Raw genomic sequence first — 18,416 nt, forward strand, 5'->3', positions numbered from 1 at the left:
AGCAGCTGTCAGTCATCAGGAAGGCCGGTCCGTAAGGGGTGGGAGGATCTAGAAAATATTCTTAGGGGTGTGAAATGGTCTTCTCTGGGGAGGATGGAAACCGAAGGGAAAGTGGAAACCTTTTCGGTCACAATTTTATCCTAGAAGAAGCTGGATGAATGCGATGATGTTTTTGGACCTCCTCATTTGACACAGTGGTTTATAAAGATGGAGTAACTTTCACTACCTCAGCAAGTATCTCAGTTCTGTAATCCTGCAATCAGCAATTTTTGTACTTTTTTTTTTTTTAAACGGATCACTAGGACTTTTGTAAGGGAAAAATATGGCTTCATATGAAGGAGAAATGGAACACCCTGGCTCAGATAAGCCTATTGGGTGGTCCTCTGTGGAGGAAAGGGAGAAGGGCATTTGTTTCAGGACAAAGCTAGACTCAGCCCCCACGTAGGTGTTAAAAATAAGTGAGACACTGTTGCGTGCTTTGACTCCTTCACGTACACGAGTTCTAGCTTTTTAAAGATAATGGTATTTCTGTTCACATTTTTCATTTTAATTACTTAACAGATTTGGTCTATTGAGGATTACTGCATTCTTTTATTTATAGATTAGCGTGATTCTTTACAGACCCATTAATATTCTGCAGAGCTGTGGGAGTTATTCTCAGAACTGCAGCTGAAGGTGTCAGAAGTAGGACTCTGGCCTTTTTTCTTTTAATAAGCCAGACTCCAGAGGGTCCCTCCAAGGGGGAGCATTGCTTTGGAGCCTCCTGGGAACATCGGCTTTAGACCCCATCACGAATCGGAGGGTCAGTCAGAGTTAAGCAGTAAACTCTGGGGGCAAATTGAACAGTGAGTGGGGAAAAGAGTGATGTTAGGTACTTTTCAAGCTATTGCTTTGGTAGAAACTAAGAGACTGAGGGAGATATAATATTGTCACTGCAACTTAGAGACCATCTTTAGATCATGAGTTAGACCAGTTCCCCTATAAAGTGTCCCTTTCTGTCTCTTGACAGGTGTTTGATGGCGTTGTTAAGACACACATCCCTTTCTCTAATAATAAAAGGTCACCCCACCTAACTTTCCCTGGATCCTCAGGTCCCTCCCTCCCAAACATAGAAATAAAGACAAAACCAATATGGTGTGGAACAAGCTTCCACTTCTTGAGTTTAAAAACAGAAAACTTGTGTATGCACTTTAAGAAATTGATGGTCTCGAGAAGAGCGCCCATGTAGGATAAATTATACAGTGTGCTCAGAGCCAGGTGCCTTCTAAAGCTTGCTGCTTCTTTGGAAAACACTTTATTGTAATTAGTGGAGCTGATTTTATTCTTAGGAGGGAAAGAGATAATGGGGGAAACAGTGCCACATGTTATTAATGATCTAATTAATGTTGAGTGTTATTTTTTCCCCCCTCCTTTGGAGGAGGGACTGAAAACAAAGGTGATTGTCAGAATGTCTGTCTTTTATTTCTTATTGTCTTTCTCAACGTTGGTGATGGGTGCTTTCCCTAATATTTAATAATGGATCTCTTTCTTCTGTCTCCTGCATTCAGCTCATTCTCTTTCCTATTCTGTCTGATCCACATCATTTCACATCAGTTTGTCATCTGCCATCCGAGCCACAAGTCGAGTTCTGGTACAGTAACTGTTTCAAGCTCTCCATTTCATGGACAATTCATGTTATGAATGTTATGAAAATGATTGTTGCTTAACATAGCAGGTAACCATGTCGGCCTGTGGGTCTTAGATACTTTCTGATCATTGCAATTACTAAAATAATTGCCAAAAAAATTCATTCATTCCTACTCAGTTATAATTCACGTGTGACCATGGGCGTATATCCATGCCTTCCCTATGTAGGCCTCTGGCCTTGGGAGTTCTAATAACTGTGGGCATTCAAAAAAAAAAAAGGTCACTTTGAACGGGAGGATAAATAGCTTTGGAAATTCTGCGGTAGCACTTTGTGTGTGTGTGTGTGTGTGTGCGTGGGTGTCTGTATGTAGTAACTGCCTGCATTTGTGTTTCCAAGTTCGACTGACATGCAAGAATATGAAGAGAATGGATGAGCAAAGCATGGTGGACTTGAAGGTCACGTTATTTTCTGCTGTGATTGGCTCAGACTATTTATTGAGAAGACCTACATTATGTTTTGCTGTTTCATCCTTTGAAGTAGTCATAATTAAGAGGCAAGTTTCAGAAAACACGCCAACCAAACTAAATGATACTCGCTGTATGGCATCATTTGTGGCTACATTGTCTCAAAATGAGTCACGTGCTCTTTCAAGCAACTTAAGTCAATGAACACTGGAAGACAGGTTCGGACTGCTGAGGAGTTTCCTACCTGAGTTTCTCTTGGGATAGGGAATTTCCTCTTGAACATTTGGCAAGTCTAAAGCAGGCCAAATATTTAGAATCCCTGTGTTAAAATATGCACTAGTACTTGGAATTCTTCTTGCCCACAGATGCATTGTGAACATGATGTTCAATCTGCCTTAATATTGACTTGCAGATATTGGAGGAGCGTGAAACTCTTGAGAGTTCTAATGAACGATTTAGTTAGTTCATTAGGATTTTCCCTTTATGTTAGACCAGCCATGACTAATGAGAACTCATAATTGAAAAACATTTACCAAAATGATAAGACACACTGGTATACGGGTCCAGAGTTCCATTTTTAGGGTAACTATTTGCTGACCAAACCACGGACTCCCAGGTTACAAGTAAGATCATTATACTTTTTATGTTTAGTGTACGTGCTCATTTTTATTTTTTAAAGTTACTAAGACATTATTGTAACTTAACGAAGCTTGAAAAACGTGGTGGGGGGCGGGGTGGCAAGAACCACCTTTATCACCACTGTTCTGGTCTCTTTGCTTTGTTAAACTCTTCAAGTGAGGTACCTTAACAATGGTGTTGTTTAACGCTCTCTGTGCGTCTGCATAGATGTTTTCAGCGCAGTCGCTTTTAAGGGGCGAGGATCCCCAGGCTTCATCAGGACCACCCTAAGTTCTTGGTGCCTGACAGTGGGCCGCCTCTCTCTCACTCCGAGGTTCCAGGAACCAGGAGCTTCTTAGATGAGGTTGCTCTGTGGGTCTGGTTTCCAGAAGACTCTGTAAGTGGCAGCCCCCTTGGGAGTGGCCACCGGGTGTTTATTAATAATGACAGTCAGGTTTCCGAGTGGATTTGTCCCTGTCAACCAAGACCCCATGACGTTTCACTTCTCTTTCCCTCCCACTTCAGTCGGAAACAGATGGTGAGCCAAAATATTTTGCTTCTAGTTTTAAAGACTTTAGTGAGGACCCAGGGTCGGTGGGAGCCCTGGCAGCTTCTGTCTCTGTGAGGGAGCCTTTCCTGCTTATCATTGTGCCCTGGGGATGATTATTTTGTGGTGGTTTGTTGGTCTTAGTGGCTCTGACAAGCAGTAGGTAGCACACTTGGGAAGTTTTCTGTTTCTGTTTCCCTGGCTTAGCCATCCACCCTGAGTGTTTGACATCAACGTTCTGCATCCTGCAGACAACGAACGTTTGGTCTTTAGGACCCATGGCGAAAGCCCAAAAGCCAGGTGTACAGGAAGGTGCTGGCTCGGGGGTGCCTGTGTTCAGATCACAGGCTGCAAACCCTCACGTCCCTCGGGAGAGGATGCACGTTGGAGGGTCCCGAGGATCACCACAGGAAACCTCCTCATCGTTCTGCTAGGTGTTTAGAACAAGCTCACATCTACTATCCGGAAGCGTGCTTTTCTATAATGCGAGATCCCTGTCTTGCGTGAACATTTATTTAAAAAGCAAGATCACCACTGTCCCCACCTCCCACGTTCTGCCCCTTCCCCGTAGCCACACTCCCCACCCCACCGAACATTGCATTTATAGTTTATTAATTTCCCTCTTCGCAGTGAAGTGCTGCCCACGTAAGAGTTTGTTAGATGTAACTGAATGACTATTATTGGAGTAATTATTGGAATGTTCTTAGTTTGGCCTTAACATTTGGGGGGGAGGGTAAGTAGAAAGAGTATTAAACTAGTGAAAAACTAACTTCACTTATTTTGAAATAATTCTCGTCTGTTGAGCTTTTGATGTGAAGAGATTTTTATATGTATGAAAAAGCTTCCGACTTACCAAAGAGTAGGGAACGGTGTCCTGAACTCCGGCACTGAGGTTCCATAATTACCAAATTAGGTTTCATCCATTTACTAACTTGTTTCCACCCGCAGCTCTGGGTGATTTTGGAAGCAGATTCCAGGCATACCTTTACGTGCTAGTACTTTAAGATAAATCTCTCAAAGATAAGGATGCTTAAAAAAAAAAAAAAAGACTTGATAAGAACATTTTCTCTCTAGCTGGGCATTTTCATGTTGCCATGTAACTTTTCAAAATCTTTTTTTTTTTTTTTTCCTTTTCCTCGAAGCTAATTTAAGAATGACTTTCTAGATAGAAAAAAGCATTTGACCCATCCTGACCAGTGGAGAAGGCCTGGAGATTTCAATCCTTATCTGCTTTAGAATTGTTTTCTTTGGGCGAGTCATTCAGTGTGTTTCCAAAGTTGGACACGTGCCCGTCTGCCCTGCCCCCGGAGGGAGTCTCACTTGGGGTGTATATAAATAAGACCGAGATCCAAATGCTTTATCGTCACGCCGACTCTTTTGCAAATGAACTGTTAACAACTGTCCCGATGTCCCCATGTGGTTAAAAAAACAGCTTTGCCCAGGCACAGCTTTTCTCTGTCACTGTAAATCCTTCCTTGGCTTTCTTGTCATTTTTCTTCTCTAATCACCTATGGATGTTTGAAATTACGTGTAAGGGCCTTTTGGATCTGAGAGGTTTCATTGCAAAGCCAGTGTAAAAGAGCCGGATGGACCAGATAAGCAGAAGTGAAGATGTGACTGTCTTGTTCCTACCGATCATAAGATACCCACGGGATATTATTGTTCAGTGACATGATGTTCAATGACAGTTATTTTAAAGTTTGGGTTTTGGATGTCAACCTTTTAAGAAGCATAGAAATTTTACACTCCCCACCCCCCCAGCCCCCTCCAGTAACAAAGCTCCATTATTCTGAGGAATACGTGACAGTAAGTCAGTGGAGAACTCATTACGTCTATTTACTACTGAACAGACATTTTCTTGTCTTTTCTTTTCCTTTTTTTTTTTTTTTTTTTTGCATCGCAGACACATCAGCTGGATCATTCCGCTCATTACCTGCGCCTGAAATTTCTAATAGAAAACAAAATGCAGCACTACGTCCCAAAGCCCGAGGAGGACATTTACGAGCTGGTAATGTTTATGACTGTCATCCAAGTACATTCTGCAGGAGATTATTTTTAAATTAAATATGTGTGCTCATGCTAATTGTGGTTGGTGGAGTGGAATGAATTCTAAAATAAATGAGCCTCAGCCAGAGCTCTTAAGTTGGTGGAGATGGCCTTACATATCACAATATTTCTACAGAGCGGAAATGCCACCTTAGTTTATGCAGGGGATGAGGCTGTGCTATCATGACAAATTGAAATCCAGAACTGACTCTCAGATAGAATTTTTGCTATTATTCTTAGCTTCCCCTGCGGCTTTGATGGTCTTTTGTTTTAAGCGGGTGACTCAAGGGTGAGCTGGCTGTTCTCATATAGAGTTCGAACTCCAATTTTGTGTGACTTCCTCCTGCATGTTGAAATTGATGGGTCAAAATCCTGTTGAGTGAAAAAGCTGACATCTAATTATATGTCCTGGCCTTTTGGAATTAAATTTATATAGATTCTTGGGCACACTGATGTAGGTTCAGTTTTTGTTACGGGACTTGGGTTTTGAACTAGAGCTGGATTTTTATATTGGCTCTATTGCTTACTAATTATGTGGTCTTGGCAAAAAAAAAAAAGAGGAGATGATACTTTTTAGGATTTTGCAAAGATCAGTTGATAATGGTTCATGTAGTAGATGCTCAGTAAATTGTTGTCATGGTAACATGGTAAAACAATGAGGAGTTCCTTTTTTGTTCGCCAAGGGGTACATTTTTCAGTTCCAGGAAAGAAACATTTTGGGAGCAAGGCTCCTCTGTCTTGGAGTTTGTTCTCCTTTCTCTGCACTTGGTCATTCCTCTGGGGGCCACCGAGCTGCTTGCCACGGATATGTGAATGATAACAGTATGACTTCAGACCATGTTTCACCGCAGAAAACAGCACTGAAAATTTAAACCCAAATAGTCTCTTTTTGAAAAAGGGGAAGCGTGATTTAAAAATTTAGTAGGGAATTTAGTTCCAAATCAACTCTTTTGAGGTTGGCTTTATCTACAATAAAACTCACCAATTTTGAGCACACAATTTGATAAGTTTTGACAAAGGTAGTTGTTTCCACCACTGCAGTCATAATTTGGAACATTTCTGTCATCTTGAAAACGTCCCTCGTTTCCCTCTATGTGTTTTTATTGAATATAAGAGAGAGTGTGCTTTGGTAACACTTACCATGTCACGAAGTGGAAGAACAAAAAGACCAATTTCAACCATCACTTGAGTCAGTGAAGTGTTAACAGAGGAAGGCACTTGTAACAGCGGCTGATTTCCTTTTTCTCTGGCGTGGGGAAAGCCCTGACTTTGTGCTCTCTGAGTAGAGGAAAGAAAATCTTTTTTTTTTACTTTTTTTTTTTTTTTTTACTTAAAAAAAGGAAGCAGTTTGCTGCTAACACTGGAATAGCTATTAGAGCAAGTATTTTGCATCTTGGGGTAAATGAATCTTATATATCCTAAATGACAGGGGTCACACCTAACCAGCTTCCATGTCCTTCATGTCTTATAGCAGATGCGTAAGCCATATCTTTTGAAATGATACTGACTCACTTATTATTTTTAAGTCTTGGCCATTGGTGTGGTCTCATCCGATAGAGGAGACTAAGGTGTGCGAAGCTTACTCTGTTTGTATCTACACTGGCTGTATCCATGTTATAATTACAATTTAAAAAAAAGAATCTAAAATACAGGGAGATCGTGGCATTCTTTCTTGCCATGTTGCAGAACTTCTCCAGCTTCAAGATTCCTAAGGAAGTAAATGTCATTGCCTTTCTCACTTCATTGTTCAGATTGTGAACGAGTATTGCTCACCGGCACCTCTATTTTTACCAAGAATTTTAAACTTTGTTTTTAGAATTCCTTTGGCAGTCTGGTGAAGCCTCTAGATCCCATCTCAGAATAATATTTTCAGTTGCATGGAATAGAATATATAGGATTACTGTGGCCTAACTGTGTTGAAATAGTGATCAAAAATATTTTTAAGGGATGAGGGCATAGCTCAGTGGTAGAGCACATGCTTAGCATGCACGAGGTCCTGGATTCAATACCCAGTACCTCCATTAAAATTCAAAACAAAACAAAACAAAACGCCTAGCTACTTCTCCCTCCCAAAAAAGAAAAATTATATATATATACGAAATATGAAAGCTTTGTGGGGGAGGGTATAGCTCAAGTGGTAGAGTGTTATGCATAGCTTATACAAGGTCCTGGGTTTAATCTCCAGTACCTCCTATAAAAATAAATAAATAAGTCAACCTAATTACTTCCCCCCAATAAATAAATAAAAAGTACAATACATAAACAAACATTTTCTTAATTATAGAAAATATATGTGCTTACTTACTGACTCATTAAATAGTAAGACCCAGCCGTGTCTGATACCTGCCACTGTTTTGAGTAGGGATGAGCATAAATAATATTTTGAGATATTAGCATTAGCTAGAATGTGATATGAAAGTAACTGTGGTTTCTGTGTGTGACAGGGTCACAGGCACTGCTCGTATTGCTGTGTTTGTTGCCCACATTCATTTATGATTGAAGGAAATGCTAAGTTTCAGTCACTGGTTAGTAAATATGAGAATGTTGGGTTTTCTCACCATCCCAGGTCACAGACCCCTTAAATTCTATACATATACAGCCCTGGTTTCCGATCCTTACTTGAGGCCATCAAACTGGGTGAGGTGTCATTCCAGGGCAGGGTGTTTCTGGATACACAGTGTTCCTGGATGCTTTTTCGAGATTTTACAGATATTTGATTTATTGTCCCTTACTGAACAAGCATCCGACTATTCATGGCTAATTGGTTTCCATAGCCCACCTCCATTTTATTTTTGATGGACTGTGGAAGCTTACAGATGTTTCAAGTCCTATCCTTAAAAATGGCTCATTCACAGATGACTATCCCAAACCATTTTATTCTCTGCTATTGTTTGGACAAATATTCTTGAGTCATAAGGTCCGTAGTTAATAGTAAAAGTGTGTATCATATTTTTTTTTTTTTGCAGGAATCTAGTGTGTTACTTGATGGGGCCAGTGATTCTTTTGCTTATGAATGACCGTGAATAGTTAGCCATCTACTTACCTGCTTCGTTGATTATGCTTTAATATAAAACATAAGTTTATATGAAAAGAAAAGTTTGGTTCTCTTTCAAGATAAGCTGGTTATTGAGTCCAATCCATGGAATGATCATGAAAATAGAGGCACTGGGTTTTTTAAAAACCCCATATTAAAAATGGTTTTTCTTAAAGTGACAGGTGGGATTAAAGAGTTTGCAGAAATACTGATCGATTGCTGTATTCATTCATTCATCCAGCAAAATTTATTTAGCACTTATTGTGTGCGTGGCACCATTCTAACTGTTCTGGACACTGAGAGGCACAGAAAAATCCCTGCTTTACGGAAAATACATTCAAGTGTGTGGAGACAGATTTAAAACGTGTACATTTTAAAAAAATGAAAACAAAGAAATGTGTGATATTTCAAGGGATGTTAAGAGCTTGGGAAGAAAAGTTAGGACAAACAGATAGAGAAAAACAGACATCTAACAGCGATTGTGCTGTTCCCTTAGATGTGAGGTTTGAACAGGGTGGTGACTGAGGTGAGTCACAGAGGTATTTTGGAGGGAAGTGTTCTTGGCTGAGATAACAAAGCCAGGTGAGGCCCTGGCAGGGGCAGGGAGGCAGCGGTGGAGGTGGTTTGCCCCTGTCATGGGGAGGGTAAGTGCGGAGGTGGTATGGGGAGGTGGTTGCAGGAGATGGAGGGCAGGACCGTTGGTCTTGTTGGGCCCAAATGAGAAGGGAAATCCCAAGAGAAGAAGGACATGGCTTCTGTCTTATAGGCTCACTGTGGCTTATGTGTGGCCAGTGAACCTTAGGGCATTAGGGCAGGAGCTGGGAAAGCAGGCAGGAGGCCAATGAGCTGTAGTCCAGGCAATGGGTGATGGTGGCTGGGACCAGGCATCTAAAGGAGACATGGTAAGAAATTACCGTGATTTTGTGATATCTCAAGTGCTGGGGTAATCAGATTGTTTCTTAAAGTCTGATGGTCTTTAATCTGGTTTTTGAAAAGGGGGAAAATACGCAACCTTCTTGATGTAATAAAATAAAGGGAATATGTATGTGTGTGATTCTTCTTTTTTAGAAATATGTTTAAAAACTACACAATTTCAGGATTTCTGGTTTCAGATATTGTGATTATATCAAAAATATATTTCAAAGTGCTGATCCTACTTGAAATTTTACATATTTTATTAGAGCCTTTCACTAAACCCAATTTTTGTTCAACCAGCCTAAGGGCCATGACCAAGGGGTCCTGTCTGTATTATACTGTTGTTTTCTGAGACTGGTTGGAAAACGCACACACACACACACACACACACACACACACACAGACTTTTACACCCATTACAAAGAAGAGGAGGAGGTAATATAATGAAAGAACAGGAAAGATTATTTACAAAGCTAAATTCCCACTGAATCGATGGGAAACCATTTGGAACTTTCTGGAGATGATTAGAACAAATGGTGGTATACTGCCACCTAGTGGTGGATGAGTTTGGCTTGAAAGGAAATTGAAAAATAAAACTAAGTTTCAAAGTAAGTTGAAGTCAATACATGTCGTAACATTTTATTGAGCATTCGGTGACATTACAAAACATGTCATAAAATGTATTCTATTTGGTATGTATAATTTTGGTGACTGTATTTTCTGAACTAAAGATCAGTAATTAGATCTGCTTTCTTCTGACTGCAGAATTTATTTGTGTGAAAATTTTTCTGAAGTATAGAAACACTTTAAGTTATGCCCTTAGCACATTGCACTTGGTGGCAGTTGCATTAAATTGGGGTGTTGTAGATGATCTGGGCTGTGGGGTCGGCGCTCCTAGCCCACCCCCCTCACCCCCCTTGGCTTTCTTTTGCAGCAGGAAACATTACCTGTTTTCCAGGCTTCTGAATTCTAAGCATTATGCTTGCCTCTCCCACCTGTCAACTGCGCTAAGACAGTGAAGAGAAAGAAACCTACATTTGTTTCTTACTTGTCAGAATGCAGTTATTTCAGGACAAATGACTGTGTGGTCAGAGATGGGAGCAAGTTGAAATAATTGCTGAATCCTCTCTTTAGTGCTGAAGGACAGCTTTCTGTTTTTGACTTTGCCTTGAAGTAGATTTTTCATTTTGAAATTAAATGACGATTTTTAAATTCCATATGAGCCTTTGACACATTTATTTGTTTTGGATTTTTTATCACAAATTTGGGAAACGGCTTACTTACCTAAGAAGAGCGGTTTGGTACCCTTTGCTGTGGTCCCTCTAAGTTCCACCAGGGGGCGGTCTGGGAGGCATTATTAGTGGAGAGAACTTCAGTGCTGAAGCCACTGAGATCTAGGTTCAAATCCAGCTCTGCCCATGCTTGCCTCTGACCTTATGAAAGTACTTTTTCTGTGGCCTTTTCTTTTTCGTTTGTAAGATGGGGATCATGTTTGTCTCATAGAGGGCGTAGGAGGGGCAAAGATACATGGTAAAACCTTCATAAGTTATGGTCCATGACGATACCAGGTCCAGACGTACAAACATGAAGTATCAATTAAGTGATTAATTGAAATAAAGTTTCTCTGTGAACCACCAGTTTCCCTCACCTCTTTTTCTGTGTTTCCTTGGGTTTCCCAGAGTTGATTGATTTATGTACTTAAGTCTTCTAGCTAATTTGATATAATTTGGGGGCTCAAAGGGAATACCCTCATTTATATAATTTGTTGCCTGTCTCAATGCTGTAACTTTTCTCTATGTATTTGTACTACTGTGGACTTTTTGAGCAAAAATGGTATCTGGACAGAAGAGAACGGAAGCACAGAGATTACTCCTATTTCTCTGGGTCCCATATCAAGACCCTTACAACCTCTTCCTGAGGTTAATAATCTTTTCCCCCCTGTACTGGAGATTTTTGATTACTTTAGCATTAATTTTCAGGTCTGTGACATGTATAGGGTGGGAAAAGACATACAGAGTGATGTTGAGGAATTGTTTAGAAGCCAGAACTGTAGCTAAATTTGGGAATATGAGTTCTAAGTTTCCACTCTGAGTCTTAATGGGGTCAGCACAAGACAAATCCTGGGATGTGATGAGCATTTGATTTCAAGTACCAATTGTGAAAAAATAGATTTACAAATTGATGACCATGCCTCATAAGTTATTTATGATGAAGTCCTAATTAGACTTCTCTTTGTCATTTTCAGCTGTACAAAGAAATTGAAATCTGTCCAAAAGTCACTCAGCACATCCAGATTGAGAAGTCAGATACAGCCAGTGATAATTATGGTATGTTTACTTTTCTTTGATCTTGGGTGTTCTTCAAGTTAAAACAATTCCTGTGTAAACATGTACTTACTTACAATTCAATAAAATGCCTTGGAGGCCTATTTAAAACAGATAGCCCATCTGGCTTCTGTGCTCTGCATAACAGCCAAACTTGGGGAAAAAAGAGATATTTACCAGGGCATGACCAAGATTGTAGCTTTAAATATCATAACTTTGATCATTAGGGGAGGGTGTCTACTGTCTTCAAAAAGAAATAGATACATTGGGAGTAGACTTTTATATGATGATGTGCCCTGGTGATGAGGAAATGATCCTTTCACACCTCTGTGTCCCAAATATATGTAATATTCTCCCTTCCCCCACAAATGATGTTAAAAGGACTTCTTTTGGTGTGTGTTGGGGTCTCCAGGCCCATCCCTAGGCTCCCCGATTCACTAAGAGGGTCCACCAGACTCAGTTCCCTGTTGTATTCATGACCATGATTTGTTACAGCAAAATTATACAAAACAGCATCAGTAAAAGGGAGAGGCACGTGGCGTGAAGTCCAAGGAAACCAGGTGCAAGCTTCCAGAAGTCCTGCCCCGGTCCCACAGGATGTCCACAAGTCCCCCAGCCACGAGCTGGGATGATGTGTGTGAAATTTTGTCTAGTAGGAAGTTTGTCAGTGATTCGGTGCCCGGGGCTTTTATTGGGAGACTGGTCACGTTGGTACCCTCCGCCCAGTGTGTACCGAACCTCCCAGACTCCCAGGAGGAAAGCAGGTGTTCAGCATCAACCACACTGTGTACAAATTTTAGACACAATGTGCCACATTTGTGTAGTGGGAACCCTCCCAAAATCCAAGTTCCCAGATGCCAGCCAGGAGCCAGACTTGTAAGCAGGCCTTTCAAAGAATAGCAGTCAGGCCTGCTATGTTAACAGTTTTCACACAGTTGTCTGCATTCCCTTGTAGTTAAATATATAATCCCTTCCATATATTTAAGGCTGGTCTTCTTAGCACTACACTGTATGACTTGGATAGTAATAGAGTTGACGGTTGAGTAAAAGACATAGGGAAATCTGTCCTGGATTGGGGCTCCATCAGTCAGAGGTGGCGAGGTTAGCTGAGTCAGTGACAGTCACCAAAGCTCAGGGGCTCACAACAGCGAAATCCTTTCTCGTATTCGCCATGCCTCCTCCCTGGGCTGGCTGGGACTCTTTCTGTATGTTGCCCTCACTCTAGGACAGAGGCCTGGGGCAGCTGCCACCTGGGACATTGTCTGTCTCTTGGCAAAGGGGGAAGAGAAGAGGTGGTGAATCGGGTGCTGGCTCACTCCCAATTCACTTGTACAAGCAAGTCGCCTGGATGGGGGCCAGAGAAGTGTAGTCCTACTATGTGCCAGAAAGAGGAGAGTTAGAAAACCTGGTGAAAAGATAGAAAGGCCACTCCCTTGCCAGTGCTCTCTGAATGAACTTACGAGGCTTCTGTGCATTTGATAATCTTTAAGCCCCTTTCTGGGCTGCAGCATCTTCGATTCCTTCCGCAGCCTCTCCCGCAGGCCACCAGTCTGTGTCTCGGAGCACTTCCTGGAGTGCTTTGGCCCCATGATGGGAACCTAATTTTGAACCCTGGCCACTTGCATTACACCTTCACGCTGTTTACTTCTTGACCTTACGGTGAAAGACATCAGATAGCCAGCGGATGTTCTGGATGGCAAGGGATAGACGTGTGTGAGAGGCATATTGTGCAGCAGAGGCCTGGCCTCAGTAACTAAGCAGTAACTGGCAGCAGCGCTGTAAACAAGCATCTGCGTCCCCCGCCAAGTGAAAGGCACCACGACAGTCACTCTTTTCTCTTTGGTTTACTCAATTTCTCTTGAGTAACGGTAAAAATGTAGCAAGAAGCAAGAGAGGGCTGAATTTTGAAAGCTCTTGGAGTCAGATTCCAAGATTGGTTGGTTTTTGGACTCAGAAGCTCGGCATAAAACCGCTATACTTTCTTATACTTTTTTATTAAAGTGACCGAGTGCTCACGGGGCCTGTTTACATTTCCGCACTGAAGGTGTGGACGCGTCGGCCTCGAAGGTCTCGTCAGCAGTGCTTCTCACGCTACCTGACGCGCAGAAGCAGGGCGCTGGGGGGTTTGTTTTCATTTCAGATCTGTCCTGGACCACCACTGCTTTTGTAAACTACGGAAGCCCTTGCTTGTGTCAGCATAGGACGACTAGGTTCTCAGTGCAGAGTCTTGATTTCTGTCCATCCATGGCTGTCAGTAGCAAACTGTCTGTAGCTCCTGGACCTCGCTTTGGAAAGCCTGCCATCCAAGGCTAATAACCTCCGCTAAACCATCCCTTCTCAGCGCCCAGTTGGCAGAAGATGTTCTCACAGCACATTGAGAAGTTCGAGTCTCCCAGTCCTAGAAGACAGGGTTGCATCTGACCTGAAAAGCCACCAAGCCTTCTAAAATCAGCCCATCTTGCTCTCTTGTTAGTCCCGAAGTGTGGCTTCCTGCTGTGCACAGGGTTCAATGTAAAAGTTCCTAGCACATGTCAACACACACACACACACACACACACACACACAATCTAATGAGAAACCAAATGCTGCCTTCTGTGGTAGGACACTTTAGGGAGGAAATATGACTTAATAATCCTGCTGACTAAACCAATGGAAAGATTTAACACTGGCTTGATTTCTCTGTCTTGCCCCTCCCTCCACCTCAGCCCTCAGGACTCTGACCTTGTTGTTGAAATTAGTTCAAATAGTTTTGTAATAGGCTAAGCATGACCCTGATCCCCTAGGCTGTCTCGAGGTGGAAGAACGCATCATTTCAGCAACTGAGCACTCCTTCCTCTCTGGGGGCTTCTTATCCTGGTATCTTTCTGGTCTTGGGTCCCCTTGATGTCAGAGATGTCTGTCCTTTTCTCTCTCTCGGTTTCACAGTATCCTGGACTTGGGTTTTGAGTCCTTCTGTTTTGTTTATCCTGCTGTCATGGTTTGTCTTTGGCCATGAATCTCAGTATGAGGGATCTTCTGGTTATTTAGCATATGAGTTTGTCTTCTTGGTTTCTTAGTTTTAATCACTTCCTTCATTTTCTTTCTTTATTTTAAAATATATTTTTATTGAAGTATAATCAGTTTACAATGTTGTGTCAATTTCTGGCGTACAGCACAGCACTTCAGTCATATAGGAACATACATATATTCATTTTCATATTCTTTTTCACTAAAAGTTACTGCAAGATATTGAATATGGTTCCCTGTGCTATACAGTATAAATTTTTTCTTTATCTATTTTATATATATTAGTTAGCATCTACAAATCTCTAACTCCAATTTATCCCTTCCCGCCCGCTTCCCCCACTGGTAACACTTCCTTCATTTTCAAGATCATATGCCACTCACGGTGGCTCCTGGTCTTTGCAACTATAAGCCTTCTGATGGGGTGGATATATTGAGTTTATATTGAATATCTCTCTCTGCCCTCTATTGGCAGTCAATTTGGACTGTATTACATTTGTTTGCTGGAAATTAGATTGTTGCTGTCCTATTTAAAGGAAAAAAAAATTCTGACTTGAATGGTTATCAAAAAGTCTACAAAGAAATGCTGGAGACAGTGTGGAGAAAAGGGAACCCTCCTGCACCATTGGTGGCAATGTAAATTGGTATAGCCACTATGGAAGACAGTATAGAGGTTCCTTAAAAGACTAAAAATAGAGCTACGACAGGATCCAGCAACCCCACTCCTGGGTGTATACTGGAAAAAAAGAAAACTCCAATTCAGAAAGATACATGTACCCCAGTGTTTGTAACAGCACTGTTTACAATAGCCAAGACATGGATACCATGGAATATTATTATTATTTGCTCGTGGAAAAGGATGAAATATTGTCATTTGCAGCAACGTGGATGGACCTAGAGAATATTATGCTTAGTGAAATAAGTCAGACAGAGAAAGACAAATACTATATGATATTGCTTATTTGTAGAATCTAAAAAGTAATACAAATGAATTTATATACAAAACAGAAACAGACTAAGACATAGAAAACAAAGGGTTACCAAACGGAAAGGGGAGATGGATAAATTAGGGACATGAGATTAACAGATACAAACTACTACATATAAAATAGATAAGCAACAAGAATTTACTGTATAAGACAGAGAATTATTTCCAGTATCTTGTAACACATACAATGGAATGTAAGCTGTAAAAAAAAAAACAACCGTGACTCACTAAGCTATACATCTGAAACTAATGCAACATTGTCGTTCAACTGTACTTCAGCTAAAAAAATCCTGACTTTGCTGATTCACTGAGATCATTGTGCTCTTCGTTAACCTTAAAATAATCCAGCTGTAGGATGTTTTCTTTATGTTTCCCACACTACCTGATGTGCAGAGGATGTCCTAGACTGTCACATCTAGGAGATGTTATAATCCCCACCTTCCCCCAAGGGTGCAAATTACTGGCGTCTTGAAATGGAGGCTGCTCCTTGGGACTCTTGCGCCCTTGGTAGTGTATGCTGCACCGCCGAGTGGGGAGGGCTGTCTTTCTGAACAGACAGGAGCTCCTGTTTGCCTGATCCCTAAATTTGTCCTCCAGTGTGAAATCCAGAGCAAAGCCAAGTGCTGTTTACATTTGCAAATTGTTGGCTTCCATGTATGTGATCTTCCCAAAGGACCTTATTGCCGTCATCCTTTTTCAGTCCTCTTTCCTACCATGGAGATTTCCCCACCAATTTGTAGAGCTTAATCTGTTTCTCAGATCCATTCTTGGTACCCAGTTGCCCAGTGCAGATTTCCTGGGCACTGGCAGCCTTCAGACAGGATGGCTCCCCACCATCTACCCCACTCCCATTATTACCTTTTTTTAAAAAAACTTTTTGTTTATTTGTTTTTAGGGGGAGAAGAGACAATCCAGTTTATTATTATTGTTTGTTTGTTTGTTTTTTAATGGAGGTGCCAGGACCTCGTGCATGCTAAGCACACATCCTACCACTGAGTTATATCCTCTCCCTCATTATTACCTTTTGATCGTTAAACAGGAGCACCAAGTAAAGAAGGAACGCAGCAATTGAATACCTGCCTAGCCATCACCACTGCCCTTGGTTTAAGGTGACTTGCGGTAGGCTCGTAGCACATCACCTCTCCTGGCATCTTCCATTCAGGCGAGCTCTTCCGCTGGCCCCCAGCAGTGTGTTCATTTTATTTTTGAATTAAAAAAAAAAAAAAACAGACTTTAAAAACTTTGGTCTCAGAACTTCATAAAATGGGAACGTTTTAGAAAGGAAACGCTGGTTGTTGTTGATAGTATAAATGGTTGTATTAAAAAGAACATCACACTGTTTAATCTTTGCACAGGTGAAGGTGAAAGAGTGAGTCGACTACAGCCTTATGGGGGTAAAACACTGACTTAGGAACAGTACAGCTGGCTGTCCTCATGAAATGTGTTTCCTCTCCACTCCCGCCAAATAGCACTTCTCCTTGAACGACATGTACGGGACAAAGTAGGCATGGAAATGGTACATACATAATCCGTTTTAAAATGGGAAGTGCCTGTATTTTAATGAATTCTCTCCATCCTTTCCTTCGATGTAGTCCTTGATTCTGTATCAATTCTAACAGATAAAAGAAAAAAGAATCTCGCCTGAAATGCAGGTAAATACACCTGTGTTAAGGCTCGTGTCCCTTAAATGGCTCGTGTCTAAAGTGATTTTTATTTGAGCAGGGCTCCTTGAAGAGTTATCTGAAAGCTACAAGCTGCTTATAGAATGGAATTTAAAATACGAGAATAAAATAAAGCCTTTGGAAAGTCCTCCGGGGGTGGCCTTGTGTTGTTCCCTGTCTGGGGGAGTTAACGATACCCTGGTGGGCGATGGCAGTTGGCAGTTTTGCTTACGTGTGGGTATCTATTTCCTGGTCCTGTGAATGACTCAGGAAAACACATGTTCATTATGACACAGCCTAAGAAGTCTTAATGAATCCCTGGGCCCCAGTCCTGTCATTAATTATTGGGGTTTTTTGTTAGTTGCCTAACCACTGTTTCTTCCTCTGTCTTTTTTCCTTTGCCTAAGCCTTATCTCTCTCCCAGAGCTGAAATTATATTAAATCTTTTATAATTGCATTCATTCCCTTTGTCCTTTTAGGAGTATCCGCCAAGATATTTTATCCTGAGGGAAAGTAGGTATTGATTGTGGGCATTCCACTAACTGATCAGGAAAGAGTTTTCTATGAGACTGTCTAGAAGCAGAGGTGACCAGGGCTTGTAGCCATAGGATTGGGAGCATTTAGGACCTTGGGACCTTTTTTTTTCTAAAGGATGTAGCACCAAGATTAACTGACTAACGGCTTTGAGTTCTGGAAGCCTGGACAAGTATAAGATAATCTTATGATCAGACACTCGGGGAATGTGCAGTCCAGTCAGTTTCAAACATGAAAAACCATTTGTGAAGTGAGTTGCTCCTTATGCCTGTTTGCAGAGTTTTACTAAACTAAAGCAGGGTCCACACAGCAGCAATGTACAAGGATGAACACACACCATACACAGTTGTTCTGCTGTGACATATCCTAGGGCACGGATTTGCTCAACAAAGTCAGCGGGACCCACTTGAGATAAGCTCATTGTTTCTGTTTTGTGCTGAGGAGGAAACTTAAAAAAGCAAAACTATGGCATTTACTAGCAAACAAGGTAAAACAAAGTAACTTCCTTCCGTTTGAGTTGAGAGGTAGGTTGTAGTGAAGATAGATGCACCTGGAAATGTTCATTTTTACAGGTGGTGACTTCCTTTAGCATGATCTAAAAAAAATGTTATTCTGCTTTGTAAAACAATATGAACAAGGAAAATCCATAACCCAA

At 41.3% G+C, this 18,416-nt stretch overlaps 1 protein-coding gene across 1 annotated transcript in view; it reads left to right on the forward strand.

Annotated features, from left to right (window-relative positions):
• Nucleotides 1-18,416, forward strand: part of TIAM1 (TIAM Rac1 associated GEF 1) — a 331,093-nt gene that overhangs the window by 275,666 nt on the left and 37,011 nt on the right. The window contains 2 exon segments of the mRNA XM_032476437.1: nucleotides 5,160-5,264; nucleotides 11,497-11,578. Of these exon segments, the coding sequence (XP_032332328.1) occupies nucleotides 5,160-5,264; nucleotides 11,497-11,578 (187 nt within the window).

The sequence above is a fragment of the Camelus ferus genome, chromosome 1 (genome assembly GCF_009834535.1).
Source record: "Camelus ferus isolate YT-003-E chromosome 1, BCGSAC_Cfer_1.0, whole genome shotgun sequence".
Classification (NCBI taxonomy): Eukaryota; Metazoa; Chordata; class Mammalia; order Artiodactyla; family Camelidae; genus Camelus; species Camelus ferus.